Genomic DNA, 27,479 nt, shown 5'->3' with positions numbered 1-27,479 from the left:
TCTCCCAGAAAACAAGCAACATCAACAACAACAAAATTAAATACATTTAAAAAGCACCAGGATGTAGATCGCTGGCACGACCTTGGCCAAGCGTGCACAAGGGCCGGAGTCCAATCCAAAAGACACTAAAAAGGGATGGGAGTAGCACAGGCTTATGTTCTCAGTTCTCAGGATGAAACTGAACCAGGGATATTATGAGTTCAGGTCCACCCTGGACTATGTAAAATAGTTCCAGATTTAAAAACAAAAATCAAAACCAAAACACGTAGGCAGCGGAGAGATGGCTCACCTGTTATGATGCCTATCACTCAGGCAAAGCGCAGGAATTTAATCACCAGCACCCAGATCAGTAGGCTCACCTGCCTAGAACTACAGCACCAAGAAATCAGATGCCTCTGGGCTCCACAGGCACCTACACTCACATACACATACCCTCAGAGACACACAGTAATATGTGTGTGTATGTGTGTGTGTATACATACACACACACATACATACATACATATATACATACACATATAATTAAAGCCAAAACATTTTTGATCACGTAATCTTGGTCTTTTAACAACAACATGCCCCAATTTCAGTCAGATTCTGCACCAGAAAACATAAGTGGAGCACTCTAGCACGCGGGATGCAGAGGTACTGGTTTGGCAGCAGACACAACTAGGGCCTCACTCCGAGCTCTCCTCATTCTTGGTGAATTCTAAGTTCTATTAGGGAACACCAGTTGTACACTTGTTCAAGTTTTCAAATCCTAAACCAAACATGACGTCTTAACAACGGGCGTTTTCGGGTGCGTTCTACTAATACTGACTCCTGCCGGTCGCCGTCACCCGGCTGGTGACGCAACCCGACCTGCCCTCCGCCCGCAGTCGTCGGGATATCAAGATGGCGGCTCCCAGAAGCTGTGGTCTATGGCGCTACTGCTGCCGCGGGTGGTCGCGGGCAGCGGGAGACTCCAGGCTCCCCGGGTTTCATAGATTCTGGCTCGGAGCCACGCCGAGTGCGCGGTCCTTGTCCCAAGAGAAGAGAGCCGCAGAAACGCACTTCGGGTTTGAGACTGTGTCGGAGGAGGAGAAAGGGGGCAAAGGTGACCGGGCGAGAGGGCGGATGGAGGGACCTGTCTGTCGTCGATTTGGTTTCCTTCACCCATCTGCGGGCTGATTTAACGTCCTGTTAGCCCTAGAGCTGTGGTCCTTACAGTCCTACAGTCCTGACTTCCGAGCAGTACCCGACTCCCAGACTCAACTTCCCACTATTGGAGTCTCATTTTCTGTAACTGGGGAGTGTTTCTTCTGTTTTTTGTTTTCGTTTTTCCAGGCAGGGTTTCTCTGTAGCTTTGGGGCTGTCCTGGAACTGCCGTTTGTAGACTAGGCTGGCCTCGAACTCACAGAGATACACTGGGAATGCAGGCGTTTGAGAGGCTACACCACGCCACACACCCCCTTGTGTCCCTCAGTGTCAAGGTTGACGTGTGGAGATCACCTGCCTCTTGAATGCTCGGATTAAAGACAGGTGCCACCAAACCCGACTTGCCCACTCTTTTAAGCACAGCATGTCATCAGTTTCGAGGTTATATGCCAGGCGCCTTGTAGACATTCCCCCACCCCCATTTCTCACTTCAGTTTCCCACTAGTGGCTAATGTTAATCCCTTTCTTAGGAAACAGTTAAACAAGAACTTGCAGAATTTAAGATGGTAGTCGGGTGGGGAACGGAGCTCAGTTGATAGAGTGCTTGCCTCTCCCTTGCGCGGCTCAGTTCGATCAATAGAGCCCGGTAAATTGCGTGTGGTGGTGTAAACATGTGATCCCAGGATCCCAGGGAGGTGGATACAGGAGGGTTAGAAGTTCAAGGTAATTATCCACTATACCTCGAATTTGAAGCTAGCCTCAGATAGTGAGAGCCTGTCTCTACAGAGACAAATTTAAGATTACTAAAGTGGGAGAACTACTATTTTAACACCATTTGGTTTTCTGGCTACAGAGTCCCCATTCTTAGTTTCTTACTAAAGAAAGACACCATTCCCTCCCCTTAAAAAAATACACACATAAGTTGGGCTGTGGTGGTGCATGCCTTTAACCCCAACACTCCTTTAACCCCAGCGTCCGGGAGGCAGAGGCAGGGGGATCTCTGTGAGTTCAAGGCCAACCTGGTCTACAGAGCAAGTTCCAGGACAGGCTTCAGAACTTCAAAGATAAACCCTGTCTCGAAAAATCAAAACACACACCATACACACACACACACACACACACACACACACACACACACAGGAGCTAGAGGCAAGTGGATCTCTGTGAGTTCTAGAATAGCTAGAGCTACATAGTGAGAGACCCTATCGCAAAAAAAAAAAAAAAAAAAAAGAAAGAAAATTGAATGTAGTGCCCATACTTATAATTCCAACATTCAGGAGGCTGTGGTAGTATTACAAGTTCAAGGCATCCTGGGCTACATATCAAGACCCTTCTTCAAAAATAAATAAATCAGGTTGGGGAGATGGCTCAGAGGTTAAGAGCACTGGCTGCTCTTCCAGAGGTCCTGAGTTCAATTCCCAGCAACCACATGGTGGCTCACAACCATCTGTAATGAGATCTGGTGCCCTCTTCCTGACTGTAGGCATCCAAGCAGACAGAATACTGTATACATAATAAATAAATAAATCTTTAAAAAATAAATAAATAAATCAGAAAATGGGCTAGAGATAGATAAATCAATCAATCAAGGATCTAGAGAGATGGCTTAGCAGTAAAAGCGTTTGAGGACCCAGTTAATTCCCAGCGTTCACATGATGGCTCACAACTGTCCATAACAACACAGCCTGTGGGTTGCTATGACCCCTTTGGGGGTGGAACAGCCCTTTCAAAAGTGTCACCTAAGGCCGCCAGAAAACACAGATATTTACCTTATGATTCTTAGCAGTATCGAAATTACGGTTATGAAATAGCAATGAGATAATTTTTATGTTTGGGGTTACCACAGCAAGAGGAGTTAGTTGTATTAAGAGGTCAGAGTGTTAGGAAGATTGAGAACAACTGGTCTATATCCAGTCCCAAGGGATCTTAGATACCTTCTTCTGGCCTCCATGGACACCAGGCACTCATGTGGCACATAGACATATACGTGCAGGCAGATACTCATACACATAAAATAAAAATCAATGTATTTTAAGGGTCGGATGTCCTAGTGCATGCCTTTAATCCTAGCATTCGGGAGGCAGGTGGATCTCTGAGTTTGAGACGATCCTGGTCTACAAAGTCAATTTCAGGATAGCCAGGGATATTACATAGAGAAACCCTGTCTTGATAAAAACCATTATACACACACACACACACACACACACACACACACACACACATCATTCTTAAATATATATATTTAATACATATTAAATATAAATATATATTTAAAAGCCCACAAATGGGATTTAGCTCATATTTTAAAGTTTAGCTTAAAACGTTTAAATCCTTTTTTTTTTAAATGTTTATTTTATTTATTATGTATACAATATTCTGTCTGTGTGTCTGCAGGCCAGAAGAGGGCACCAGACCTCATTACAGATGGTTGTGAGCCACCATGTGGTTGCTGGGAATTGAACTCAGGAACCTTTGGAAGAGCAGGCAATGCTCTTAACCACTGAGCCATCTCTCCAGCCCCAAAACGTTTAAATCCTAAGAAAAATTCCAAACACTGAGAATAAAATTGTTTTAGTTTAATTAAAATGAACCAGGAGCAATTTGAACACTTTGCCCCTTTGTCATGGTGTTTACAATAGAGATTAAGCATGGGTCCTGTGACTTGGCAAATTGCCTTTAACCCCTTTCTAAACTTTCTGTTGGGGCATGAAGAGGTGACTTGTGTTCTCACCATCATGAAATACCTCTAAGAACCCCTTTAATGGAAATTCTAAAACAAATCTATTACATCTGTATTGATTTTGTGTGTGTGCGTGTCTGTGGGCTCCGGGGAGGTCAGAGGACAAATTTCAGGAGTCAGTTCTCTCCTTTGCCACATGGGTCTTATGGGTCAAACTCACATCTTCAGGCTTGGAGGCAGGTGCTCCACCGCTGAGCCCTCTCCCTGACCCTGTGGCAGGTGTTCCACCTGCTGAGCCATCTCCCTGACCCTGTGGCAGGTGCTCCACCTGCTGAGCCATCTCCCTGACCCTGTGGCAGGTGCTCCACCCACTGAGCCATCTCCCTGACCCTGTGGCAGGTTCTCCACCCGCTGAGCCATCTCCCTTACCCTCTAATTTTTATTTTCTACCACTTCTGAGTCATCTTGAACCCGGTTGCCACAATCCTTACGCCTCGCCCAGGTTAGAAAGTTTGCCCTTACAAAGTTCCTCTGCTGTGGATCTAGAGGCTCTTGGGCCAGCCACATCAGTGTCTGTGTCCCCACAGTCACCTCTTCTGCTTGTGACTGCACTGACACGCATTCTCATTCTGCTCCACCATTTCTGTGATGAACTCTTTGTTGTTGCTATTGTTGTTTGCTTGCTTTTTGTTTTTTTGGTTTTTTTTTTTTTTTGGCAGTGCTGGAGATTAAATTCAGGGCTTTAGTCACGCTCACTAATCTTTACCCTTATTCCCCTGGTCACTCATCTTTGTTGCTCAATTTCCTCTTTCATTTATTTAAGTATAATGGGTTTGTCACCAAGAGACAAGGACACAGTAGAAGCATTGTAGTCTGACATGAATGAGTGTACGCTGATTAACTGATCCATGATGACACATAGCAGCCTGCAGTCTATAAAGTAGATGACATAACTGGTTACTGATTATGACATATACTTCTTATTTTCATAATGAGTCATGGAATAAAAACTGCCTGAAGCTTGTATTTCATGCTCACACTCACAGTTAATCCAGCACTGAGTTTGAATGGGGATGCTGGGCGTTAGGAAATAGGTTGGTTTCTCTAGTGAACCTTTAAGCATTTAATGCAGGGTAGTGTTGGGGTCTGCGGAAATCACTCGCTGATGGGCTTCTTACCTAGCATGTGCAAGACCCTGGGTTCAATCCCCAGCACCATGAGAAGGGAAACATAATGTTAAGGTGCATCTTAGGTTTAATGTTAAGCATTGTGGCTTAGCATCACCTTGCAAAGACAGACACTTTCAAGAGGGAAAGCATCCCTTTGTTTCTTCCTTTAGATTTCCCCCACATCAGTCCCGTTGATAACTGTGTCTGTCTCATGCCAGTCTATCAGGTGTTTGAGAGTGTGGCCAAAAAGTATGACGTGATGAATGACATGATGAGTCTCGGCATCCATCGTGCTTGGAAGGATTTGCTGATCAGGAAAATGCACCCATTGCCCGGGACCCAACTGCTTGATGTGGCTGGAGGCACAGGTAATACCCTGCTTGGTGTCCTTGGGAAGGCTGAGTATCCTGTTAGACCTGTCTGCTGGTGAAGTGGCTACTGCACCTGCCATTTGGCTAGCGGTGGTGACTGAAAGATCCCTATGCTGCTGACTTCTGATAGAGGGTAAGCGTGTCGCTCCAGGGCAGCTTCGTGCCTGGTGCTTTTTCTAAGAAAAGATTTTACCAACTAAAAAGTGTTCTGTGACATTTCATTATCTGAATGACTGCTTTATCTCTTTGGATTTTTGTTTTTTTGTATTTGAGACAGTGTGGCTCTGGCTGACCTTAAACTCCCTTTGTAACAACCCAAGCTGGCCTTAAAACTCCTTACGGCCTGTGATCCTCCTGCTTCTGCCTCCCCAGTGCTGGGATTACCATGCCCAGCTTGTTTTTTGTTTTGTTTTGTTTTTCCTCCTCAATGCTTGGGAGTAAACCATGGCTTCACAAGTACTGTAGAAAAATTTGTGTCATAAAGCTTTGCTCCAGCCTGTTTATCTTCCGTATGGCCTTTAAACTCCTTTCCTTCTGTTTGGAGAAAGGCCTTTTCTCACACGACATAAGCTGTTCAGGACATAAGCTATTTAGGCCGCCTTCCTGCCTTATCCACTCCCACATCAGGCATCAAAGCATACTGTAGGCCTTTGTTCCTTATTGCACATTGAGCACCTGCGGAGAAAAATGCTAAGAACGTGTACATCTCTGCCTTTAATCTCAGCATTTGGGAGGCTGAGGCAAGAGAATCCAAGCCAGCCTGAATTCCATAGTGAATGTGAGGCCAGCCTGGGCTACAAATCAAGACCCTATCTCAAAAACCAAACAGATAGGGGCTGGAGCAATGGTTCAATGGTTAAGAGTAAACACGGCTCTTGCAGAGAGCTCTAGTTCAGTTCCCAGCACCCATGTCAAGTGGCTCACAACTGTCTGTAACTTTAGCTCCAGGGGTCCAACACCCTCTTCTGGACTCCACAGGCACTGCACAAACCCACACACAGATGCAAAAATACACATAATAGAAACAAAATCTTAAAAATAAATTAATACACCGGGAGGTGGTAGCACACACCTTTAATCCCAGCACTTGGGAGGCAAGGGCAGGCAGATCTCTTGAGTCTTGAGTACAAGGCCAGCCTGGTCTACAAATTGAGTTCCAGGACAGACAGGGCTACTCAGAGAGACCCTTTCTCAAAAAAAAAAAAAAAAAAAAAAGAAGAAGGAGAAGAAGAACAAACAAATAAACAAACCTAATAAGAAAAGCAAACAATTAAGAGCTGGAGATGTGGCTTAGTTGGCAGAGAGCTTGCTTAGCATGCATGAATGCATGAAACTCTGGATTCAGTCCCCAGAACCACAGAAACCAGGATCGGCCATACACACTTACAGTCCAATCCTTCAGAAGGTGGGGGCCAAAGGAACAGAAACTGTCACCCTCTGCCACATAGCAAACTTGAGGACAACCTAGACAATGTGAACTCCCTTCCTGTCTAAAACAAAGCAGCAATAATAACACTGACAGAATGTGTGCTGGGTTGAAGTGTTGCTTGGTGGAAGAGCGCTTGCTTAGGCTCCTGCTTCAAACCCTTGGTTGAGCGCAATGCCACATGGCAGCTACAGATGCCAGGTGAGCTGCTGTTTCACTGTATTGTTTAGGGGATGATGACAAAGTCTGTGGGTTTGGTAGGCCTCACTGCCTAGTGGTCCATAGTCACGTATGTAGATTGGAACCTATAGAAGCAGAGAGCCATTTTGTAGTTTTTTGTTTTTTAGAGAGGGTCTTACTATGTTGCCATGTCTGGCCTGGAACTTGCTATGTAGATCAGGCAGGCCTTTTAACACAAAAGTCCACGTGCCTCCCTAGTACTGGGCATGTGCCGTCATAAGTGGCTTTTTTTTTTGAGACAGGTCTCATGTATCACAGGCTAAATTTAAACGCATTACATAGCTCTCCTCCACTTCCCAAGTGCTGGGATTGCAGGCATGCACAGCCATGTTTGGTTATTTGGTATATGCTCTGCTAGGTGTGGGGCCCCTTAATTTGTTCATGCTAGGCAAGCACTCTCCCCACTGAGCCTCACCTGCAGCCCTTAATGTGAAAATTACTTTAAACCCCAGTTGTGTGATGTATACATATAATCCCAGCACCCAGGAAGTGTAGGCATGAGTACTAGGACTTCAAAATCATCCTTAGCTACTTAGTGAACTCATGGCCAGACTGGGCTACATGAAACAGTATCAAATGAGAAAATAAGAAAGGAGGAAAGGAATGGATCTTCGTACCAAGAGCACCGGAGGAGCCCCCACCTTCAATGTCACTGTCACCATGACTACCAAGACGCTAGTCCTGCTGATAGGCAAAGAATGTGTCCACGGTGGTTTGATCAACAAGAATGTTATGAAATGGCCTCCCACCTGCGGCGTTCCCAGTACTGACCTCATCTGTCCCCTTCCCCACCGCTCCCTTCAGCTTTTGCACCCTTTCTTTCCATACACACACATACCATTATTTTTTGAGCCATTACCCCATTTCCCTTATTGCTACCAAAACCACATGGGCTGGGGGCTGGGGCTGGACAGACAGATACCTCCCCTTACCCATACCCCCTCCTGTGTGTGTTTGGAAAAAAAATTGTTTTTTTTTTTTTTTCCTGAATAAAAAAGATTCTACTAACAAAAAAAAAAAAACAAAAAAAAAAGGAGGGAAGGGAAGGAAGAAAAGAAGGAAGGAAGGAGAAAGGTTTCGTGTGACTCAGGCATGGTAGCATGCATCTATAGTCCCAGCTCAGGAGGCTATATCAGGAGGATCAGGAGTTGAAGGCCTGACAACACGCCTAGACAACACGGATGCATTCTTTTGTGGGGTGGAGGGAGGAACTGCTCTGTTGAAAGGAGCAGAAGCGTCCTTCCTCCATCACATGCCTCCTGCCTCTGCTCTTTGGGGCTTTGGATACTTTTTGCTTGGTTTCAGTCTTATCTGTCCTTCTGTTGGCTTCCCGCAGGTGACATTGCATTCCGGTTCCTTCGTTATGTTCAGGCACAGTATCAGAGGAAACAGAGGAGACAGTTACGGGCTCAGCAAAATTTATCCTGGGAAGAAATTGCTAAAAGGTACCAGAATGAAGAGGACCCCTTAGGTGGTTCACTCGTCACGGTCTGTGACATCAACAGGGAGATGCTAAAGGTTGGAAAGCAGAAAGCCGTGGACCAAGGACATACAACTGGTGAGTCCCTCAGCCGACGCAGCATTGTTTGCCGGCTTCTGAAGTAAGGCGATGCACATCAGTTCTCAAGTGTTTATGGTCCAGCCACTGGCCGTGTAACCAGTCAGCAGGGACTGAAGATGGTGGCTGAGCCCTGCTTATAGGTGTGTTCCAGAATTGGAGCAACGGGCTAAGCTTGGTGGGCGGTGCTGTGTGGCCCAAAGAGCTTAAGGATCCTCTTTTTTGTTGTTGCAGTTTTTTTTTTTTTAATCTATATAGTGTTTAGATTGCATATATGTTTCTGCAGCATGTGGGTGCCTGGTGCCTGCAGAGGGCAGAAGAGGGCATCAGATCTAGAACTGAAATAACAGATGCTTGTAAACCTGCTGGGTGCTGGGAATCAAACTCAGGCCCTCTGGAAGAACAGCTGGTGCTCTTAACCTCTGTGTCCTCTCTCCAGCCCAGTCATCTCTCCAGCCCCATTGTTACTTTTTAAAATTATGTTTTTATTTATGGGGGCTAGAGGAGATTATACTGGTGCCATAGCACGTGTGTGGAGGTCAGAAGACAACTTGTGGGAGTTGGTTCTTGCCTTCCACCACGTGGGTCCTGGGAACTGGGCTGTGTTGTCAGGGTTGGCAGCAAGCACCTCTAACCATCTCATGCCCTAAAAATCTTCTTCAAGTTGTTGGTTTTGTTGTTGCTTTTTTTGAGACAGGGTCTTAACTGTATAGCCTTGGCTAGCCTGAAACTCACTCTGTAGACCACGCTGGCCTTGAATTCATAACAGGAGCTTCTTAAGTCACACAATTTTCTTTTTCTTCCTTTTTTCTTTCTTTCTAAAAACCTTTTTAAGTACTGGAGATTGAACCCAGGTTCTTGCACATGCTGACTATGTTACCTTGCCACTGATTTTACATCTGACCATTGAATATTTCAAAATACTTGCCCTAGACAACCAAGCTTCATACCTTTGGAGCCTGTCCTGGAACTCACTTTGTAGACCAGGCTGGCCTTGAACTCAGAGATCTGCCTGCCTCTGCCTCCTGAACCCTGGGATTAAAGGTGTGTGCCACCACCAATGACTTGTAATACATACTTTTTTTTTTTCAAGACAGGGTTTCTCTGTAGCTTTGGAGCCTGTCCTGGAACTAGCTCTAGTAGATCAGGCTGGCCTCAAGTGATGGGATTAAAAGCGTGCGCCATCACCACCCGGCTGCAGTACATACTTTAATTCCAGAATTTAGAAGGCAAAAGCAGGTAGACCTTTGTGAGAGCTCTATGTAGTGAGTTCCCAACCAGTTCAGGCTACGCAGTGAAACCATCTCAAACAAACAACAAAGCTTGCCCTCTTGACTTAGCTCTCCGGGACTGCCAGGCTGCCCTCTTCTGTGCCTTTAAGGCAGTGCAGGCAGCCAGAGAGACAAGGGCATGTCACAAAGAAGGTCCTCTGTCAACACTCTGGGCAATGTCAGCATTTCTCTGTCCCCCCCTCCCACTTGAATGTCTGGTTTTTTTAGGCCGATTATTCTCTTCCTCCTCCTCACACATCAAGAAGAAGCTGCCTAGACGAACTACAACCCACTTGGCTTTCATGATGAAGGTCCTTTGTTCGCTGTCCACGCTAGCCAGAAGGCAGTCTCTGGACAAAGACACTAGCATTTTACTCCTACTGATAAATGCATTTCCTTTGTCTGGTGCTCAACCATAGAGAACAGAGAACAAACAGTGAAATGATAGGTAATGTTCCATTTCTGGAGCCATCTCCTCTACAGTGTGGCTATGAACCTGCTTAGGAATTCGCTGTTGTTGGAGACAAAATGTCACATTATCCAGGCTAGCAGCTAGGGCTGGTCCTGAGCCCCTGATAGTCAGTTCTACCTCTACTTGCCTGATTAAGCAATGAAAAGTAAAGCCACTTACGGTCTTTAAGCTAGGGGCTGGAGAGATGGCTCGGTGACTGAGAGTGGACGGTTCTTGCAGTGGGTTCCCAACATCCAAATGGCAGCTTACAACTGCCTGAGACTCAGGTTCCAGGGCTCCAGCACCCCCTTCTGACTTCTTTCTGTGGGCTCTTGTACATGTGTGGTGCACTTACATACATTCAGTCACACATACACACAGAAACAAACAACAAAAATCCTTTGAGCTAAATGGTTGGAATCTGTCCTTTGCTGACATTATTCCAGATGTAGTCAATTAGGCGGAAACTCTCTTGGGAGGAAGTGTCAGGTGGGTCTGAGTTCAAGGGCAGCCTACTCCACAGAGGGAAGCAAAATGTTCTGATGGCCAAACAAGGAGGTTGGTTTTATGAAAAGATAAAGACTGGAGAAAACAGAAGGGAAGAATCAAAAGCAAACTGGCTGCTTCAGAGTCTCTGTCTTTGTAAACGAGCCCAGAAGGGCATGAGTGGCTATCAGCAGAGTGTTTCTAGTTTCTTTCTTTTTGTAGGAGTAAAGTCAGAGGGCCTGTGCTAGTCCTCAAGTTTCACAGGTCATTTTCCACATGGATGTAGGAACTTGAGCACAAGACATCCACTGTAATTTTCAGTCTGGTCTCTTGGACCTAGTGCAAGAGCATAATCCAAAATAGTGGCCTCCCATAATGTTTATTTGACAGTGTTGGAGTTTTTACATTAATTTCCATTGTGTGCCTATATGTGTGTGTGCATAAATGTGTTTTTGTGGAGATCAAAGAACAATTTGTAAGAAATGGTTCTCTCCTTCCCCTTCCCCCATGTAGTTTTGTTTTTGTTTTTTTGTTTTGTTTTGTTTTTTTAGTATTTCGAGACAGGGTTTCTCTGTAGCTTTGGAGCCTGTCTTGGAACTAACTATTGTAGACCAGGCTACAAGAACTCACAGAGATCCACCTGCCTTTGCCTCCCAAGTGCTGGAATTAAAGGCGTGCGCCGCCACCGCCCAGCTCCCCCATTAGGTTCAAACTCAGGTGTCAGTCTTGGCACCAGCACCTTTTCCTAGGAGCTGCCTTGCTGGTCCTTAGTAAATGGAATCGAAGTCACTGTCCTTCAGGACACAGCTATACTGATGAGGAGCCACTGTCGTTTGAATTTAGAACCAGACCAATCACTCAGACCTATAATTCCAGATATTTGGGAGGCTGATGCTTGGAGAATCAAAAATTCAAGGTCAGCCTGGTCTTTAGTGAGTTTGTTTTATGGTCAGTCTTGAATAATTTAGCTAATAAAAAGTTGAAAGAAAGTTGGAGCTGGGTGGTGGTGGTAGGTGACTGTCTGTGAGTTCAAGGCCAACCTGGTCTACGTAGTGAGTTCCAGGACAGCCAGGGCTACCCAGACAAACCCTGTCTTGAAAACTATTTTTTTTTTTTAAAAAAAGTAGTAAGTAAAACCTTAAGGCCGTAACTCTTTATCACAGTGCTAACTATGAAGCACTTGGTTGGAAAAACATTGCTTTAAGGTAGGGCCAGATATGTAGTGCAATGGCAGCATTTGCCCAGCACACAGAATGCCCAGGGTTTGATCTCTAGTGCTGAAACAGAAATGCTGCTGGGTAGCTGTCCCCACATAAATTAGTGGGTGTTTGTTTGCTTTTTCTAGACAGGGTTTCTCTGTGTAGCTTTGGAGCCTGTTCTGGAACTTTCTCTGTAGACCATGCTGGCCTTGAACTCACAGAGACCTGCCTGCCTCTGCCTCCCGAGTGCTGGGATTAAGGGTGTGTGCCATCACTGCCCTGCTATAAGTTAGGTTTTTAAAATTGGAGGACACCAGTGAAGGCAGCCAGGAATACAGTGGAGAAGGCAGGTGTTTTCTGACACCGAATCTATAGTCTCCATGACACCAAATGTAGCAGACTTTCTCAGACCGCCAGCCCCCAAATCATGACATGGAGATATTATTATTAGTTATGAATGTTCGGCCTTTCACTTATGTTTGTCCCACTAGCTCTTATAACTTAGTTTAACCTGTTTCTATTCATCTACATTTTGACTTGGTGCTTTTTAACCTTTCTTTCATTCTGTATGTCCTACTCCATGTCCCTCTGGCTGGTGTCGCCCTCATTTCCTCTCTCATTCTCTCTTCTCTTCTCTTCTCCCTCCTACTTATTCTCTCTGCCTGCCAGCCCTGCTTATTGTTCTACTGCCTGGCTATTGGCCATTCAACTTTTTATGAGACCAGCCAGGTGCCTTAGGCAGGCAAGGCAACACATCTTTACATCGTTAAACAAATGCAGCATAAACAAATGTAACACACCTTTACATAGTTAAAGTAATATTCCATGACAACCAAACAGTTCTTGAATTCTCTCACTTCAACTCTGGCATTACCCAGACTTTGCATCATGGGCTCTATGCCAGTCGACTCCCACCCCCACCACAAGGCCACACACATTGATGCCTAGGGCACTTACACTTTTATTTGGCTTCCTACAGAATCCTCAAATTCACTACTTCTGTGGTGCGGTGGGAAATAGCTACCTAGACCTAGACTTATATCCAGAACTGATTTTGTCTTCCAGGACTTGCATGGGTACTGGGAGATGCTGAAGAACTGCCCTTTGATGATGACAAATTTGATGTTTACACCATTGCTTTTGGGATCCGGAATGTCACACACATTGACCGGGTATGAATAGATCTAGCATCCCTGGGATGCATGTGATTTTCAGGATAGCAGTTCCCCTGGAGTGGAGCTATCCCAGGTGAAGACAGGGAAGATTCTTTTCTGGGCCCAGTAGTTAAGAGGAGTGACTATTTAAACTTAGAGGTTTCTTCCTTCTCTTTCTCATCTGTGTGTGTGTGTGTGTGTGTGTGTATGGTGTGTGTGTATGCTGGTATACTGGCCCTGAGAAGCATGGCTTTTACATGGGTGCTGAGGATTTGAACTTAGGTTCTCTTCCTTCCACAGCAAGTGCTCTTACCCACTGAGCTATCTCCATAGCTCTTCTCTTAAAAAAAAAAAAATATATATATATATATTTTATTGATGTATATATGTATGTACCTATGTGAGTCTTTATGCACTGTGTCATGCAAGTGCTCTTGGAGACCAGAGAATGTTGGATCTTCTGGAGCTGGAGTTACAGGAAGTTAGAAGCCATCTGATATGGGTATTGCAAACTGTAACCTGGGTCCTCTGTGTGAGCAGTAAGTGCTCTTAACCACTGAGCCATCTCTCCAGCCCTAGGGCTTTTTTGTTTCTTAGTTGCCACAATGTTAAGCCAGAACCAGTTCTTGGTTGATCGGGTTGGCACTGACATTCTCTTCATGGTTGGACCATGGCATTTCCTGTTTCCTTTTGTGAAGCTGTGTGAGTTTGCAGGTCAGAGGCGTGGTCAGACACAGAAAGAGGCACTCGGATGCTGTACAGGCAGAAGGGAACATCATGGTTCCAGTACAGCGGGAAGAGAATGCTCATAGCTCAATAGGATTCAACTCTTCATTTCCTCCTGAACATTCTGTCAAACATTTAAAGACCATATGCAAGAAACTGGCTTCTTCTCTGTGTTGTGGGCCCCCACTGTCTGACTCCTCTATTTCTAGGCAAGACTTTCTTTGTAGGGATTGCTCTGGTCTGAATAGTACTCTCCAAGAGACCTGAGGGTAATGCTGTTGAAAGGTGCTGTGAACCTTTAGGTGGGGCCTTGTGGAAACCCAGTAGGTCAGTTGAGTGTGCCCATGCCTCCTGGCAGTTAGGGACCTTGAGCTGTCTAGCCTGTCTAGCATTTCTCTAAGCCTTCTTCCTTCCCTGCCCTTCTCTCCCTGTCCTGTTTTTATTTTTCTCTCTCTCCCTTACTTCCCCCTCTCTCTGCCACCTCTATCCCTTTCTCTATTTTATTACTTGGAAACCAAGATCAAAAGTGCCAGGTAAGGCCGGGCGGTGGTGGCGCACGCCTTTAATCCCAGCACTCGGGAGGCAGAGGCAGGCGGATCTCTGTGAGTTCGAGACCAGCCTGGTCTACAAGAGCTAGTTCCAGGACAGGCTCCAAAACCACAGAGAAACCCTGTCTCGAAAAACCAAAAAAAAAAAAAAAAAAGTGCCAGGTAAATGCACTTGCTACCAGACCTAATGGGTTGAGTTCAGTCCAGGAAATACACGGTGGAAGAATCAACTCCTGCAAGTTGTTCTCCACGTGCATGCTCATGTGCGCATACACACATGCATACTCATATATAGGTGTAGGTATAGATATAGAGAGTGTGTGTGTGTGTGATTTGTTTTTGAGACAAGGTTTCCATATATAGTCCTGACATAGAATGTACTGTCTGTGACTTCATGTGTAGACCAGGCTGCCCTTGAATTCAGAGCTTCACCTGCTTCTGCCTCCCAAGTGTTGGGATTAAAGGTATGTATCACCACACCCAGCTATATTTTTTAATTAAAAAAAAAGCACTTTGGGGCTGGAGAGATGGCTCAGAGGTTAGGAGCATTGCCTGCTCTTCCAAAGGTCCTGAGTTCAATTCCCAGCAACCACATGGTGGCTCACAACCATCTGTAATGGGGTCTGGTGCCCTCTTCTGGCCTGCAGGCATACACACAGACAGAATATTGTATACATAATAAATAAATAAATATTTTAAAAAAAAAAGCACTTTGTAGGCAGGTGTGGTAGCATATGGCTATATTCTCAACACTCCTGCAAAGGCAGGAGGATTGCTTTAAGTTTGAGGCCTGTTCTACATTGTGAATTCCAGGCCAGCAAGACCCATGTAACAAATCATGTCTTGAAAAACAAATCCTCATTTTGTTCTTTTGAAGCAGGGTCTCACTCAATAGCAGGCTGACCTAGAACTCACTGTGTAGTCCAGGCTGTCTTTGAACTTGCAGCAATCCTGCCCCAGTTTCCCAAATTCTAGAACTACAGACATAAGCTACTACATCCAGCTTAAAAACAAAAATAAAATAAACAAAAACCCTCCCTTGGGCTGGAGAGATGACTCAGAGGTTAAAAGCACTGGCTTCTCTTCCAGAGGTCCTGAGTTCAATTCCCAGCAACCACATGGTGGCTCACACCCATCTGTAATGAGGTCTGGTGCTCAAAACACTGTACTCATAATAAATACATCTTTAAAAGAGAAAATAAAAGAAATGTAAACATAGGGAGCTGGAGAGATGGTTCAATGATTAAGAGCACTGGCTGCTCTTCCAGAGGACCCGGGTTCAATTCCCAGCAGCCACATGGCAGCTCACAATTGTCTGTAACTCCAGTTCCAGGGGATCTGACACCTTCACATCAATGTACATAAAGTTAAATAAATTAAAAAAAAACAACAACAACTCTTTCTGAAGAGACAAATTAATCATGTAAATAATTACTTTGCTACTATGAAGGGAAAATTTTCTGTCTTTTCCACATTCTGCACTATTTGTGACACCAGGCGTGGGCACATAAGCCTCTGCAAATGGCCACATGATTGCCCTCCAGTTAGTTAGGATACTAGCTACTGGAACATCCATAGATTCCTCCAGGCTAAGGTTCCGTCCACTAAACTGCACTCCAGTTCAGATATAATTTCTCCCTGGCTACAGGCCAGAGGGTCTTTGCCACTCTCTCTCTGGGTTTGATAATTTGCTAGAATGTAGTTTCCTAAGCCAAGCATGTCAACATATACAGCAATTACAGGATCTGGGAGGCTGAGCTAGAGTTGCAGGCCAGTCTTGGCTGTATAGCTAGAGCCTATCTTTGTTGCCGTTGTTTTGGTTTTTGTGGGCTTGTTTTGTCTGTTTTGGAGAAAAGGTCTCATGTTGTTACCGTGGCTGGCCTTAGACTCATTATGTATGCTTCTGGCTGTAGCGTGCTAGGATTAAAAAAGGCACATGTCTTCTGGCCTGATAGATCCTATTTAAAACAACCAAGGCCAGGTATTACTGCTTCTTGTATGAGAGTTTGTCTCAAAAAATAAAACAAAAACTCACCTTATTTGTAGTTGGAGGCTGCCCAGACCCAAAATAATCACACAGGAACTGTATTAATTAAAACACTGCTTGCCCAATCACTTAGGCGTATTGCTAGCTAGCTCTTACATCTTAAATTAACCCATCTTTATTAATCTATGTATCATCACCATGAGGTCGTGTGTAGAAATGACCAGGCTAGCTAAGGATAAAACAATTATATTTATTATAAGGGGAAACTAATGAAATAGGAAACGAGAAATCCAAGCACATTCCTGTGGGAAAAGGTGCAGGGAGCATGCACACAGAGGTGCACACCTTTTATCCTGGGTCCCAGCGAAGCCACGCCTTAACTAAGACCCACCTCTTAAAGACGGTTGGCTAACAAGGTTCCCCATTAGTTGTGGCCTACTGGAGGGAATCTTTCTCCTGCAGTTACATGGCTTCTCTCTGACTCTGCCTATTTTCTCCCAGCATTTAGTTTAGTTTTCCTGCCTAGCTCTGTACCACCCTGCCTTTGCCCAACCAGCTTCTTTATTCATTAACCAATAAACACAAAACATATACAGAAGGACTTCCCACATCACTTCTTTGTTGCTTCTTGACTTCAAGGTGAAGGTGAGCAGTTTACCATCCTGTACCTCTTCACCAGAGTCTGCAGGCAAAGGTCTACCCTGTTCCAGCCTGGAACCTATCAGATTGTAAGCGAGAATGAGCCCTTCTCTCTGCTGCTCTGTGCAGTTTGTAGTGGTGCTAGGCAGCCAGCACCCACTCTGTAGCTTGGTTTTTATGGCCATCCCTTTCTCTATAAAAGGTTTATTATATGCTCTGACTGAAACGTGTTTTTGCCTGTTGTTGTGGCTCACACCTGTGATATGGCACTCAGGAGGCAGAAGCAGGAGCATCATTGCAAGTTTAAGGCCACAGGAGTCTTATGTGATGAGTTCTTGTCCTGTAGCCAGACCCAGTAACAACTGTATCTTACAAAATCAAAAAAGTAAGATTAAAATGAAATACTTTTGAATAAGATCAAAGTTGAAGATTGTGTCAGTGATAACCTCACACTCACCTCCCAGCATTTGGTGCCTTTTAAGTGTGTCTGTTAAATTGGGTGTGCTGGCAATGCCTATAACCCCAGTGCTTAGGAAGGACTGGGGAGATGGCTCACCCAGTAAAGTGCTGGCTATACAAGCAGGAGGAGCTAACTGTGGGGCACACATTTTCAGTCTGCACTCAGGAGGCAGAGGCAGGCGGATCCCTGATTTCAAGACCAGCCTGGTCCATAGAGCAAGTTCCAGGGAAAAGGCCAGGTGTGTACTGGGGTTGCAGTTAAGTGGCAGAGAATTTGTCTAGCATGTGCAAGGTCCTGAGTTCAGTCTTCAGCATTCTAAAGAAACACATGTACGGGCTGGAGAGATGGCTCAGAGGTTAAGAGCATTGTCTGTTCTTCCAAAGGTCCTGAGTTCAATTCCCAGCAACCACATGGTGGCTCACAACCACTTGTAATGGGGTCTGGTGCCCTCTTCTGTCCTGCAGGCATACACACAGACAGAATATTGTATACATAATAAATTAATACATATTAAAAAAAAAAGAAACTCATGTATACACACGCACACATAAATCAGTGATTTTGTATGTGTCTGTGTTGCTTAAGAGCTTTTTATAGATACTCATTAGTAGTCTCATTAAGTTAGGCTGGCCTTGTGTGGTCTCCCAAGTAGCTGGGGTTATAGGCCTGAGCCATTGTTTGGGCTTATGTGGTGATCTTTCTCCATGTTATCACATAAAACTCTTAGTTCCTCCTTTGACAATAGCTAAGTAGGTTGTGTTTGTGCAGATTTCCCATGATGTTCACCAGCTCTCAATGGGTAAAGTTGTGCTGCATTCTGTGCCATATAAAATGAATGATCCACATGTGTCGTTTTCTGTCATATTCCTTTAATTAAAATTGTTATGTTGGAGTCTGGAGAGATAGCTCAATGGCTGCTCTCCCAGAGGACCCAGGTTTCCATTCCCAGCATCCACATGGCAGCTCACACCTGTGTCTAACTTTAGTTCCCGAGGATATGATGCCCTCTTCTGCCCTCTGCAAGCACCGGCACACAAGTGGTGCACAGATACACACGCACTGTGGCTCTAACGCATGATTCTAAGCTTCATCTTCATGGAGCTGTGCCCGTCTGCCTGCATCAGCAACTTTCTCTAGTCACAGGGCAACAAGTGCCTGAACATGGGCTAATTTCTGCATTATAAATCCTAAGGATGTAAAAGGGAATTTATGGGGAATGTTTCATTCAGTGCACATAGAAACTAAACGAGCCTCTGACCCTTGGAATTGTGGAGAGGTCTGCTGAGGATTTTCTTCTCGCTCTTTCTCTCAGGCACTCCAGGAAGCCCATCGGGTCCTAAAGCCAGGAGGACGGTTTCTCTGTCTGGAGTTTAGCCAAGTGAATGATCCCCTCATATCCAGGTTAGCATTGATAGCAGAGCTTTATGAACTTGTCTAGCTAAAGGTTCCCCACCCCAAAATAGAAAATAACCAGTAAGCTACAGGCGTCTGACTTTGTGAGTTCAGAGGCACCAAGGGGCAGGGATTCTTGAAGAGGTCAGTGAGTTCTTAGTGAAAATGCTTGGGCCAGAAGAGCCTCAGCAAACACCCAGAGGCCATGCTAGCCCACACGGTTCATTTTATTTGACTCATATGGTATTTTTGTTTGTTTTTGTTTTTGTTTTTCGAGACAGCGTTTCTCTGTGGTTTTGGAGCCTGTCCTGGAACTAGCTCTTGTAGACCAGGCTGGTCTCGAACTCACAGAGATCCGCCTGCCTCTGTCTCCCAAGTGCTGGGATTAAAGGTGTGCGCCGCCACCGCCAGGCTCACTCATATGGTATTTTAAGAAATTTAATCCTAGGTGTGGTGGCTTATACCTGTAATTCTAGCACTCAGGAAGCTGAGGCAGGAGGATCACTTCAAGTTTAACCCTTGCTTGTGTCTGTATGAGTTCAGGCCAGATTAGTCTACAGAATGAATAAGATTATCTCAAACCCACCAGCTAGCTAAAAACGTAAAATCAGGAAATTAACATGAAACCTGGATTTCCAGCTTCACTGGAAAAAATCAGATGTGCCACTGCTTGGTAGGGCGAACTCCTCCAGGCAGGCATCAGAGGCAGTTAACTGCCTTTCCTCCAGTTTTACACAGCCGTCACTCCCTGTGGGCCTCTTGGCCTTGCTCTTGGCCTACTTGCCTTGTTTCAGTCACTTGCTTGACCCCTGTAGACATCTGAGTCAGCGACTCCTGGCTTGCACTGTCCCACTTACTATTCCCCCCCACACACACGGTTTCTCTGTAGCTTCGGAGTCTGTCCTGGAACTAGCTCTTGTCACCAGGCTGGCCTCGAGCTCACAGAGATCCGCCTGCCTCTGCCTCCTGAGTGCTGGGATTAAAGGCATGTGCCACCACTGCCCGGCTCTCCACTTAATATTAAGGAATTGATCCAAGCACATTTTTGTAAAGATTGTTTGTTTGTTTTGAGACAGGGTCTCACTATGTAGCCCTGGCTGTCTGTCATGGAACTGTCTAGATAGACCAGGCTGGGCTTAAACTCAAAGAGATCTGCCTGCCTCTGCCTTGCAAGTGCTGAGATTAAGTGTGTGCACTACCATGCCCGGCTACAGAGAGCATTCTTAACCGCTGGGCTATCTCCCTAGCCCCACACTTTTCTTTATGTTATTGGTACAGGGAATACACCCAGAATCCACTCTAATCTTAATCTTTGCCCCGTTTTTAAATTTTTTTTTTAGGCTTTATGATCTGTACAGTTTCCAGGTCATCCCTGTCATTGGGGAGGTCATTGCAGGAGACTGGAAGTCCTATCAGTACCTTGTGGAAAGTATTCGGAAGTTCCCAAATCAGGTACAGAGCTTTTGTAATTTACAGCCAACACCCTGAGATCGAAACCCAAGCATCCCATGTGCTTCTCTTGTGTTTCAGGAAGAATTCAAGGAGATGATTGAAGATGCAGGCTTTCAGAAGGTGACCTATGAAAACCTGACAACAGGAATCGTGGCCATTCATTCTGGCTTCAAACTTTAGCTCCTTTCTGTGTGCAGCACAAACCGGTCGTTTGAGCGGAGGTCTGGAGCTGGAAGATAATCTCCCCGATGAGACGGTAGCTGAGCATCTCTCTTCTATTGAAGGCCATCAAACCTTGGATTCATGTTCTGCATTGACCAGTCTCAAAAAGGAAGAAACAAATCCCTGCTGACTTTTGCAGCTCTCATTAGTAGCTGTCCGGGCCACCAGGCCTTCTCCCAGAAGTGTCTGGTCTGGTTTTGCTGAACTCCTGCTAACATTGGCTGTGCAGTGTGGAGTCAGGTAAAACCAGCACTCACACAGTACTGAAACTTCCTCATAGCTCGTCTGTCACAGACGCCTTCCAGAGGGATAATGGATCACTGGAACCCAAGGATGGTTTGAACCAGCCCTTCAGACTAGTGTTGAATCTAGGGCTAAAAGCCCAGGTCCACGTCAGAACGCTGGCAATATTAGAACCCTGGGCTGGTGAGGTGCTCAGCAGTGAGCACATACTAGACTAACCAGGGGCTGAAGGTGCGGTTCAGTGGGAGAGCACATGCTTAGCCTGTTGAGGGCTTGGGTTTGGTTCTCATCACCAGAAGCAAACAAACAAAAGTAGGATTTTGTAAAGCAGTAAAGTTTACATTGTGGGTACTATTTGTCCCTTTTTCTTGGGGGAGGTGAAACAAAGGCAGTGCATGTCAGCATCCTTCTGTCAGTCTTGTCGCCAGGCACCATCCTCGTGTCCATCAGGAAAGCAGTCTTAGTAAACGGGGCTTGTCAGAATACATTTATACATGTTTATAGTAAAAAGAAAGGAGAGAGAGTGGGGAAGGAAATAATTTATAACAGGGTTGGGGGATGACTCAGTGGGTAAGTGCACTCGCTATGCTTGCAAATTGAAGTTTGATTCCCAGCACCCACGTGGTGGTTCACAACCATCTGTAGCTTATGCTAGGGGACCCAATGCCTCTTTTGACCTCTGTGGGCACTGTGCACACACATACATGCAAACAGTGATACACATAAACAGTAAAACAGATATAAATCTAAAGAATACATGTACTTATGAGCCTTGAATGATGGCACAAAACTGCAGCGTCAGCACCCAGGTGGTTGGAGGACGGCTGCAGGCTGAAGCCAAGTCTGCACAGCAGGCTCCAGGCCAGCTAGGGCTGCTCACCGAGCTCATGCTTACCTCAAAAAACTTAACAGACCATTACTACAGGCTGCCCCTTCGGTATTCCTTATGGGTCTAGGCAGAGCATGTACTGTACAGTCCAGTGTGATGCTAAGAGGCTTCACGTGTATTTTGAACATGACGTTTAGTATCAAGACTTGCTAAGAAACTGCAGAAGCTGGGCGGTGGTGGTGCATGCCTTTAATCCCAGCACTTGGGAGGCAGAGGTAGATGGATCTCTGTGAGTTCAAGGCCAGCCTGGTCTTCAGAGTTCCAGGACATCCAGGCTACACAGAGAAACCCTGTCTCCAAACACAAAATCAAGACAACAAAATAAATAGAGCTACAGCACACTAGGAGTCACTAACAGATCACATAAGACCTTGTCTGTCTCCAAATGGCTCCCAGACAGCCAACTGCAGATGTCTCAGAACAGCAGGAAAGAGCAGCTGACATGCTAAACTACATTTTTTTTCTCAGCCAGCTGGAGACTATTGGCTTTTACATTAACAGGAAGGAAGGAGCAGGCACTGATAATCCATAAACCATCCAGCCAATTTTATTTCTATAAGCAACATGTTTTCTTGCATCTGAACCTGAAAATGAAAGTTAAAAGCTACCAGTCTATTGACAGAAAGCATGGGCCAGATCAAATAGATCAAAACCCTCAATGTCTAGTCTAAGGAGTGTTGATGGAGACCATCGTCTGCTTAGCGCACTACAGCTTTGATGGTCAATTCCAGTTGGGTTTCAAATAATATACAGCTGGTCATAAAGAGGGAAAGGGACTCAATTTATGGAAACATTTCTACCTGTCCAAATAGATACAAATCTGAAATATCCTAACTGTAGGCTCCTACTCCAAAACACCCCATCTTTTCATGCCAACTATCACAAAGCGGTAAAACGACCTAGAGATGGTGTATATCTGCAACCCCAGGGCTTGGCAAGTGGTTCAAGATTAGTTCGAGGTTATCCTCAGCTAGAGCAAGTGAAGTCAGTCTGGGCTTCATAAGATAGTCACAAAAGCCAACAGGCCTGTAAGATGGATTATGGAATAGACTTGCTGTTGAGTCTGAGTCATGGCAGGCACAAGGTAGAACCTACTGCCCAGCTGCCCTCCACAGGCATACATCAACAGTAAAGCAGTCTCACAGCCTCTAACTTCAGGTGCAGAAAGTGTTTTAAAGCTGTAACTGGCCTGATGCTACCCAGAAGATCTTGGTCAGTTCAAGTCTGCATTCTATTCTGTGAAGCAGCAAGGCTTTATCTTGTGAAAATGGTAAACGGGCAGCCCTGCTGGGACCCTTGTACTTCCATAAAGTGTGGGTTGGTTCTCAGCCTGTAAGGAGTCTCATATATGCTTTTCTCTGAAATTGTCAACAGGAAGCTCTTGGTGACCAAGCTTTAATCAGGTTGTTCCGTGAAACTGATTCATTTACTAATTGATTTCTGAGCACAGCCCAGTGAGCTAAGTCCCAAGGCACTGTCCCTCTGATCTAGGCCCACCAGGAATCTACAGTGCTGCTTTTAGCTTCCTGAGTGCTGGGGTGACAGGGATGGGTCCTAATAGCCCAAATAATCTGGAGAAACCAGTGTGGCCAGTCAAGCATTACATTCCAAGAGCACTAAAATGTCTAATCCCACACAGTGAGTCCTCAACCCTGCAGTCCCAGTAAGCTGCTCCAACCCTATCTTACCTGAACAAACTAACACACACACACACACACACACATACATCTCAAACAGATTTATTTTTAAAGGAATGGCCTAAGGAAGGGAAAAAAAGGGGGGGGGGTACAGAAGTATGGCATAGAAAATAAATACAAATGTAAGCTGTTTTACTAATTATTTTATAACCACAAACTCGTACAGAGGATGATGCTCCGCACAAAACACAACAGATTCAAACGAGGTGTTCCCTTAGCAAAGCTAAAGAGTCAGTCTCTGGTATTTGGAATTTAGGATGCAGTCCTTGTTTTTGGATGGATCACTGGGGTATTTGGCACAGTCCATGCTTTTAACCAGATTTGAACAGAAGAATGGCCACCTGACCCAGGTAGAAGTAGATGAAGTGTTTGGTTTCATGTGTCACATAACTACCGAAGTTCCGCCCCACAATGCAGTGCCAGGTGGGGTTGTACTTCTTGTCAAATTCCTGGGAAAGAATAAAACAGAATTTTAGTGGTGTACCTGGAGAATTCACTTTCTAGAAAAACCAGAGCCTGTAAGACCAGAACGGGCAAATGCTGGCATCTTCAATTGTTTTCACACTTGGGACTGAATCCAGGGCCTTGGGCATGCTAGGAAAGAAAGCGCCCTACCACTGAGCTATACTCACAACCCTAGCAAATTCCTAGGGTAAAAGAATGTTCCCCGACTCTAAGTCACCTACAGAGAACAGAACTGCAAACATGAAGGGTCATTTTCCAAGACATTTCTGTCAGTGATTGCACCTGACTTCTTGGGGGGGGGGGGTCCTTTGTACATAGCCCTGACTGTCCTGGAACCCCACATGTGGACCAATTTGGCCTCTAAGTCAAAGAGACCTGCCTGCCTCTGCTGGGATTAAAGGCGTGTACCACCATGCCTAGTGCAGATGACTTCTCATATTCGATGGCGGTAGATGACATCAGCGCTTGTAGTCTATCAGGTTATTCCTACCATCTACCCGAAATCCAGGATGACCAGAAAGACCTTAATGACACTTGTAGAAAGACCAAAGGTCAAAGCCTAGATTATCTAAATCAAGCTGGACTGAAAAATAAAAATGCTAGCAACATAATCTGACAGCTAGCTAGGCCAGACTCTAGCCTTTAAAATTGCTCTCCTTTCTGCAGCTATTACCAGGTCTTAAAGATTAGCAAGTTAGAGTATCTGCTCCCCGCTTCCCCCATCCCAATGGGCACCAGAACTGGAAACGTTAATTTCTTCACTAGTTAGATCGAACCAGGGCCAAAGACAATGTAAAATTCTTTAAGGCTCCTCATATCTCATTCTGCATGCAGTATGAAAACCTCGTCTGTTAAGCCGAGTGCCTTTCTTCCAATCTAGATGCACATACTGCTGCGTTTGTCAAAAAAGGTATCATTTCTGATCCATATGAAGCCTTTTATCTTCCCGTTCCCACTGGAACCCTCCCACGGCTTCGGTTCCAGTTTCCTTTCCTTCCAGCAAACACAGCTTGAGAAGTTGGCAGTCTTGCCAGCTTTCTACAAACTGCCATTTACCAAGCCTCCACTCATGCCCCCAACCACCACTGCCACCCACTTTCCCTGAACTGCCGACTAACTCCCGGCTGGAAGGCTGGCAAAATCTCCTCCTAGCCCGGCTGGAAACACCCACGCAGCAGACCCCCCCACACACACCCAGATGGATCCTCGGAGCAGGAATCCTACAGTAGGGGGAACTGCTCGCTGCTCCCTAGTCTTGGAAACCGTTGCTAGGTGGCGCTTTCCCCCAAGGAGCTGGGATTTGAAAAAAAAAAAAACAAAACAAAACAACTTCGGGCTTTGAGGGTCTGGTCTGGTCTTCCCAAGAGAAACGCAAAATCCATTTACGTCCTTTCTAGAACTGTCTATACCGAGCCGCCCTGCGTGCCACAGGAAAACTCTGCCAAGCGACCAGAGAACGCGGAACAGGGGAGAAGGAACTGTGCGGTGCCAGGTCCTCACCTTCTTGATATGGGCCGCAATATCCTTTTCTATGTTGTACTTCTCCAACGCCTGAGTAGCGCACTCCACCGAGTCCTGTTGCATCTCTTCCGACATGTCTGCATTTTTGATCACCGCCTTCCGGTCGCACATGGTTGCCTGTGGAACGAGGCGCGGGAGAGGTAAGGGTCGGTGCAGGCCGCGCTGCCCTCCGGGCCGGCCCCTGAGGACGACGCCCCCACCCGCTTCCAAGGTGTAGCTCCCACGGCCCACACCGCGGGCCCCGGGGCCGGAGGACCCCGAGCCCTCACTCACCGTGGAGCAGGGGCCAGCCGGCTGCTGCGAGCTCCCGAGGAAGGTGCTGGCGCCGCTCAGGCAGCAAAGAACAGCCGGTCACTACCGAAGCCGTGGCGCATCTAAGGAGCCCCACGCCAGCTGCCGCCGCCTAATCCCTAGCCCCGCCCTGCGCCCGCGGCCCCGCCCCCGACACACGCCGCTATTGGCTGAGCGCAGCCAGCGGCCTCCTCCTATTGGCTCATGCATTCAATGGTTCCTTCAGGATCTTTCCCCTGCATTTTGTTGCAGACCACAATGCACCGCGCACAGCGTCGGTTGCCCAGGCGATGCGCCGCACGCGGGCAGGCCCACACACCCTGAAGGCGGAGCCCGGGTGGAGAGGCCCGCTCGGACCACCCAGCTGTCTGGAAGGGTGCGAGGGCAGCCCTGCCCACCGAGGGTAGCCTAGGGTGTGTTCTCTAGCCGCAGTTTCTAGAAGACGGGGAGTCGCCACCCCAGGCGCTCTCAACTTCCACCCCACCCGGGGTCAGCACACTTTACGGCCACACAAGTGGCCTCTGGCCTCTAGAGATTCTCCCAAGCACGGGCGAGCCACCGATTTAGTTGCACTAAGGGTCGTGGCTCTGCTGTCTCATTCTTTAAGTTTGCGTGCGCGCGTGCGTGCCTGAGGAGGCCTCGGCTTGAGAGCAAGTGCGACGATCTCCCACAGAACCCTGTTTTTCTGTTCGTCTTCTCCCCACCCCCACCATAGCATGGTCTCCCTAGGTAGCTCAGGCTGGCCTGAAATTCGCAGTTCTGTCTAGGTCTCCCCATGCTTTATCACACCAGCGTAAATTCCTAAATTTTCTTTCTTTCCTTTTTTTTCTTTTTCTTTCCCCGAGACAGGGTTTCTCTGTGTAGCCCTGGCTGCCCTAGAACTAACTCTTGTAGACCAGCCTGGCCTCGAACTCAAAAAGATCTGCCGGCCTCTGCCTCCAGAGTGCTGGGATTAAAGGCGTGCACCACAATCGCCTGGCTGTAAATTCCCAATTTTATAACATAGCACTACATGTTTGTTTATTTCGTACTGTAGTCCCTGTGTAGGAGCGTTTGGGAAGGGAATCATCCCCAGCAGGTCCAGTCTGTGTGCCAGCCAGTGCAGATCTCAGGAGTTGGAATGTGGGTGGCTGTGGGGTGTGTACAGGTGAGGCTTTTTCTCATATATGTTGTCCATTTGGGGAAAACTTCTTAATTTAAGATTTATTTCTAGAAAGGAAAAACTAGCTGGACGGTGGTGGCACACGCCATTAATCCCAGCACTCGGGAGGCAGAGGCAGGCGGATCTCTGTGAGTTTGAAGCCAGCCTGGTCTACAAAAGCTCGTTCCAGGATAGGCTCCAAAGCTACAAAGAAACCCCGTCGCAAAAAACCACAAAAAAAAAAAGAAAAGAAAAAAGAAAAGAAAAGGAAGAACTATCTTAATAGACAAGAAAGTGATCCTCAAAGATATTTTCTCTGGCATAGGTACATTTATGACTAATGCTACCTAAATAAGTAAATTGATAAATAAATAGATAATAAATAAGTAAATAAATAAATAAGGTCTCTCTAATAGGCTGATGGCAGAGCTCTTACCTAACATGCACCATATCCTGATTCATTGCCTCAGAATGAAACAAAAAGGTAGTCAAAAGCAAGGTGTTAGGGAGTGGAGTCATCCCCGCACTATTTATACCTGTTTTCTTTTTATTTGCCATGGGGGACTAAGTATAAAAGGAAACCTCTTGATAGATGCATGGGAGCACTAGATGAACGAATGCTTGTAGATTCTCCGCATAGTTATGTATGGCTTATAGTGCTAAATGA

At 46.1% G+C, this 27,479-nt stretch overlaps 2 protein-coding genes across 2 annotated transcripts; one reads left to right on the top strand and one right to left on the bottom strand.

Annotated features, from left to right (window-relative positions):
* Nucleotides 1-883: 883 nt before the first annotated feature.
* Coq5 (coenzyme Q5, methyltransferase) lies at nucleotides 884-21,159 on the top strand. The gene is made up of 7 exons (XM_041646663.1): nucleotides 884-1,093; nucleotides 5,202-5,351; nucleotides 8,357-8,578; nucleotides 13,051-13,157; nucleotides 18,812-18,900; nucleotides 20,232-20,343; nucleotides 20,422-21,159. The coding sequence occupies exons 1-7, from the start codon at nucleotides 892-894 to the stop codon at nucleotides 20,521-20,523; spliced, it is 984 nt and encodes a 327-aa protein (XP_041502597.1). The 5' UTR covers nucleotides 884-891; the 3' UTR covers nucleotides 20,524-21,159.
* A 2,261-nt stretch (nucleotides 21,160-23,420) lies between these two features.
* On the bottom strand, nucleotides 23,421-25,811 carry Dynll1 (dynein light chain LC8-type 1). The gene is made up of 3 exons (XM_041646753.1): nucleotides 25,654-25,811; nucleotides 25,360-25,497; nucleotides 23,421-23,843 (listed from the first exon to the last, which is right to left on the bottom strand). Exons 2-3 carry the CDS (start codon nucleotides 25,489-25,491, stop codon nucleotides 23,706-23,708), a joined length of 270 nt encoding a protein of 89 aa, XP_041502687.1. The 5' UTR covers nucleotides 25,492-25,497; nucleotides 25,654-25,811; the 3' UTR covers nucleotides 23,421-23,705.
* Between the last annotated feature and the right edge of the window lie 1,668 nt (nucleotides 25,812-27,479).

Source organism: Microtus oregoni, unplaced genomic scaffold (assembly GCF_018167655.1).
Source record: "Microtus oregoni isolate MIOR12 unplaced genomic scaffold, Mior012 000003F_ref0000135, whole genome shotgun sequence".
In the NCBI taxonomy this organism is placed as follows: domain Eukaryota; kingdom Metazoa; phylum Chordata; class Mammalia; order Rodentia; family Cricetidae; genus Microtus; species Microtus oregoni.
The sequence above is the reverse complement of the archived record's forward strand: the minus strand, read 5'-3'. Positions and strand labels throughout refer to the sequence as shown.

What these genes read in the sequence shown, in the direction of transcription:
- Coq5 (XM_041646663.1), top strand. Translation starts at nt 892, where the DNA reads ATGGCGGCTCCCAGAAGCTGTGGTCTATGGCGCTACTGCTGCCGCGGG. An exon ending in GGAGGAGAAAGGGGGCAAAG is followed by an intron (nt 1,094 to 5,201) that starts GTGACCGGGCGA and finishes GTCTCATGCCAG; the next exon opens with TCTATCAGGTGTTTGAGAGT. An exon ending in TGATGTGGCTGGAGGCACAG is followed by an intron (nt 5,352 to 8,356) that starts GTAATACCCTGC and finishes GGCTTCCCGCAG; the next exon opens with GTGACATTGCATTCCGGTTC.
- Dynll1 (XM_041646753.1), bottom strand. Translation starts at nt 25,491, where the DNA reads ATGTGCGACCGGAAGGCGGTGATCAAAAATGCAGACATGTCGGAAGAG. An exon ending in TTGCGGCCCATATCAAGAAG is followed by an intron (nt 23,844 to 25,359) that starts GTGAGGACCTGG and finishes ATTCTTTCCCAG; the next exon opens with GAATTTGACAAGAAGTACAA.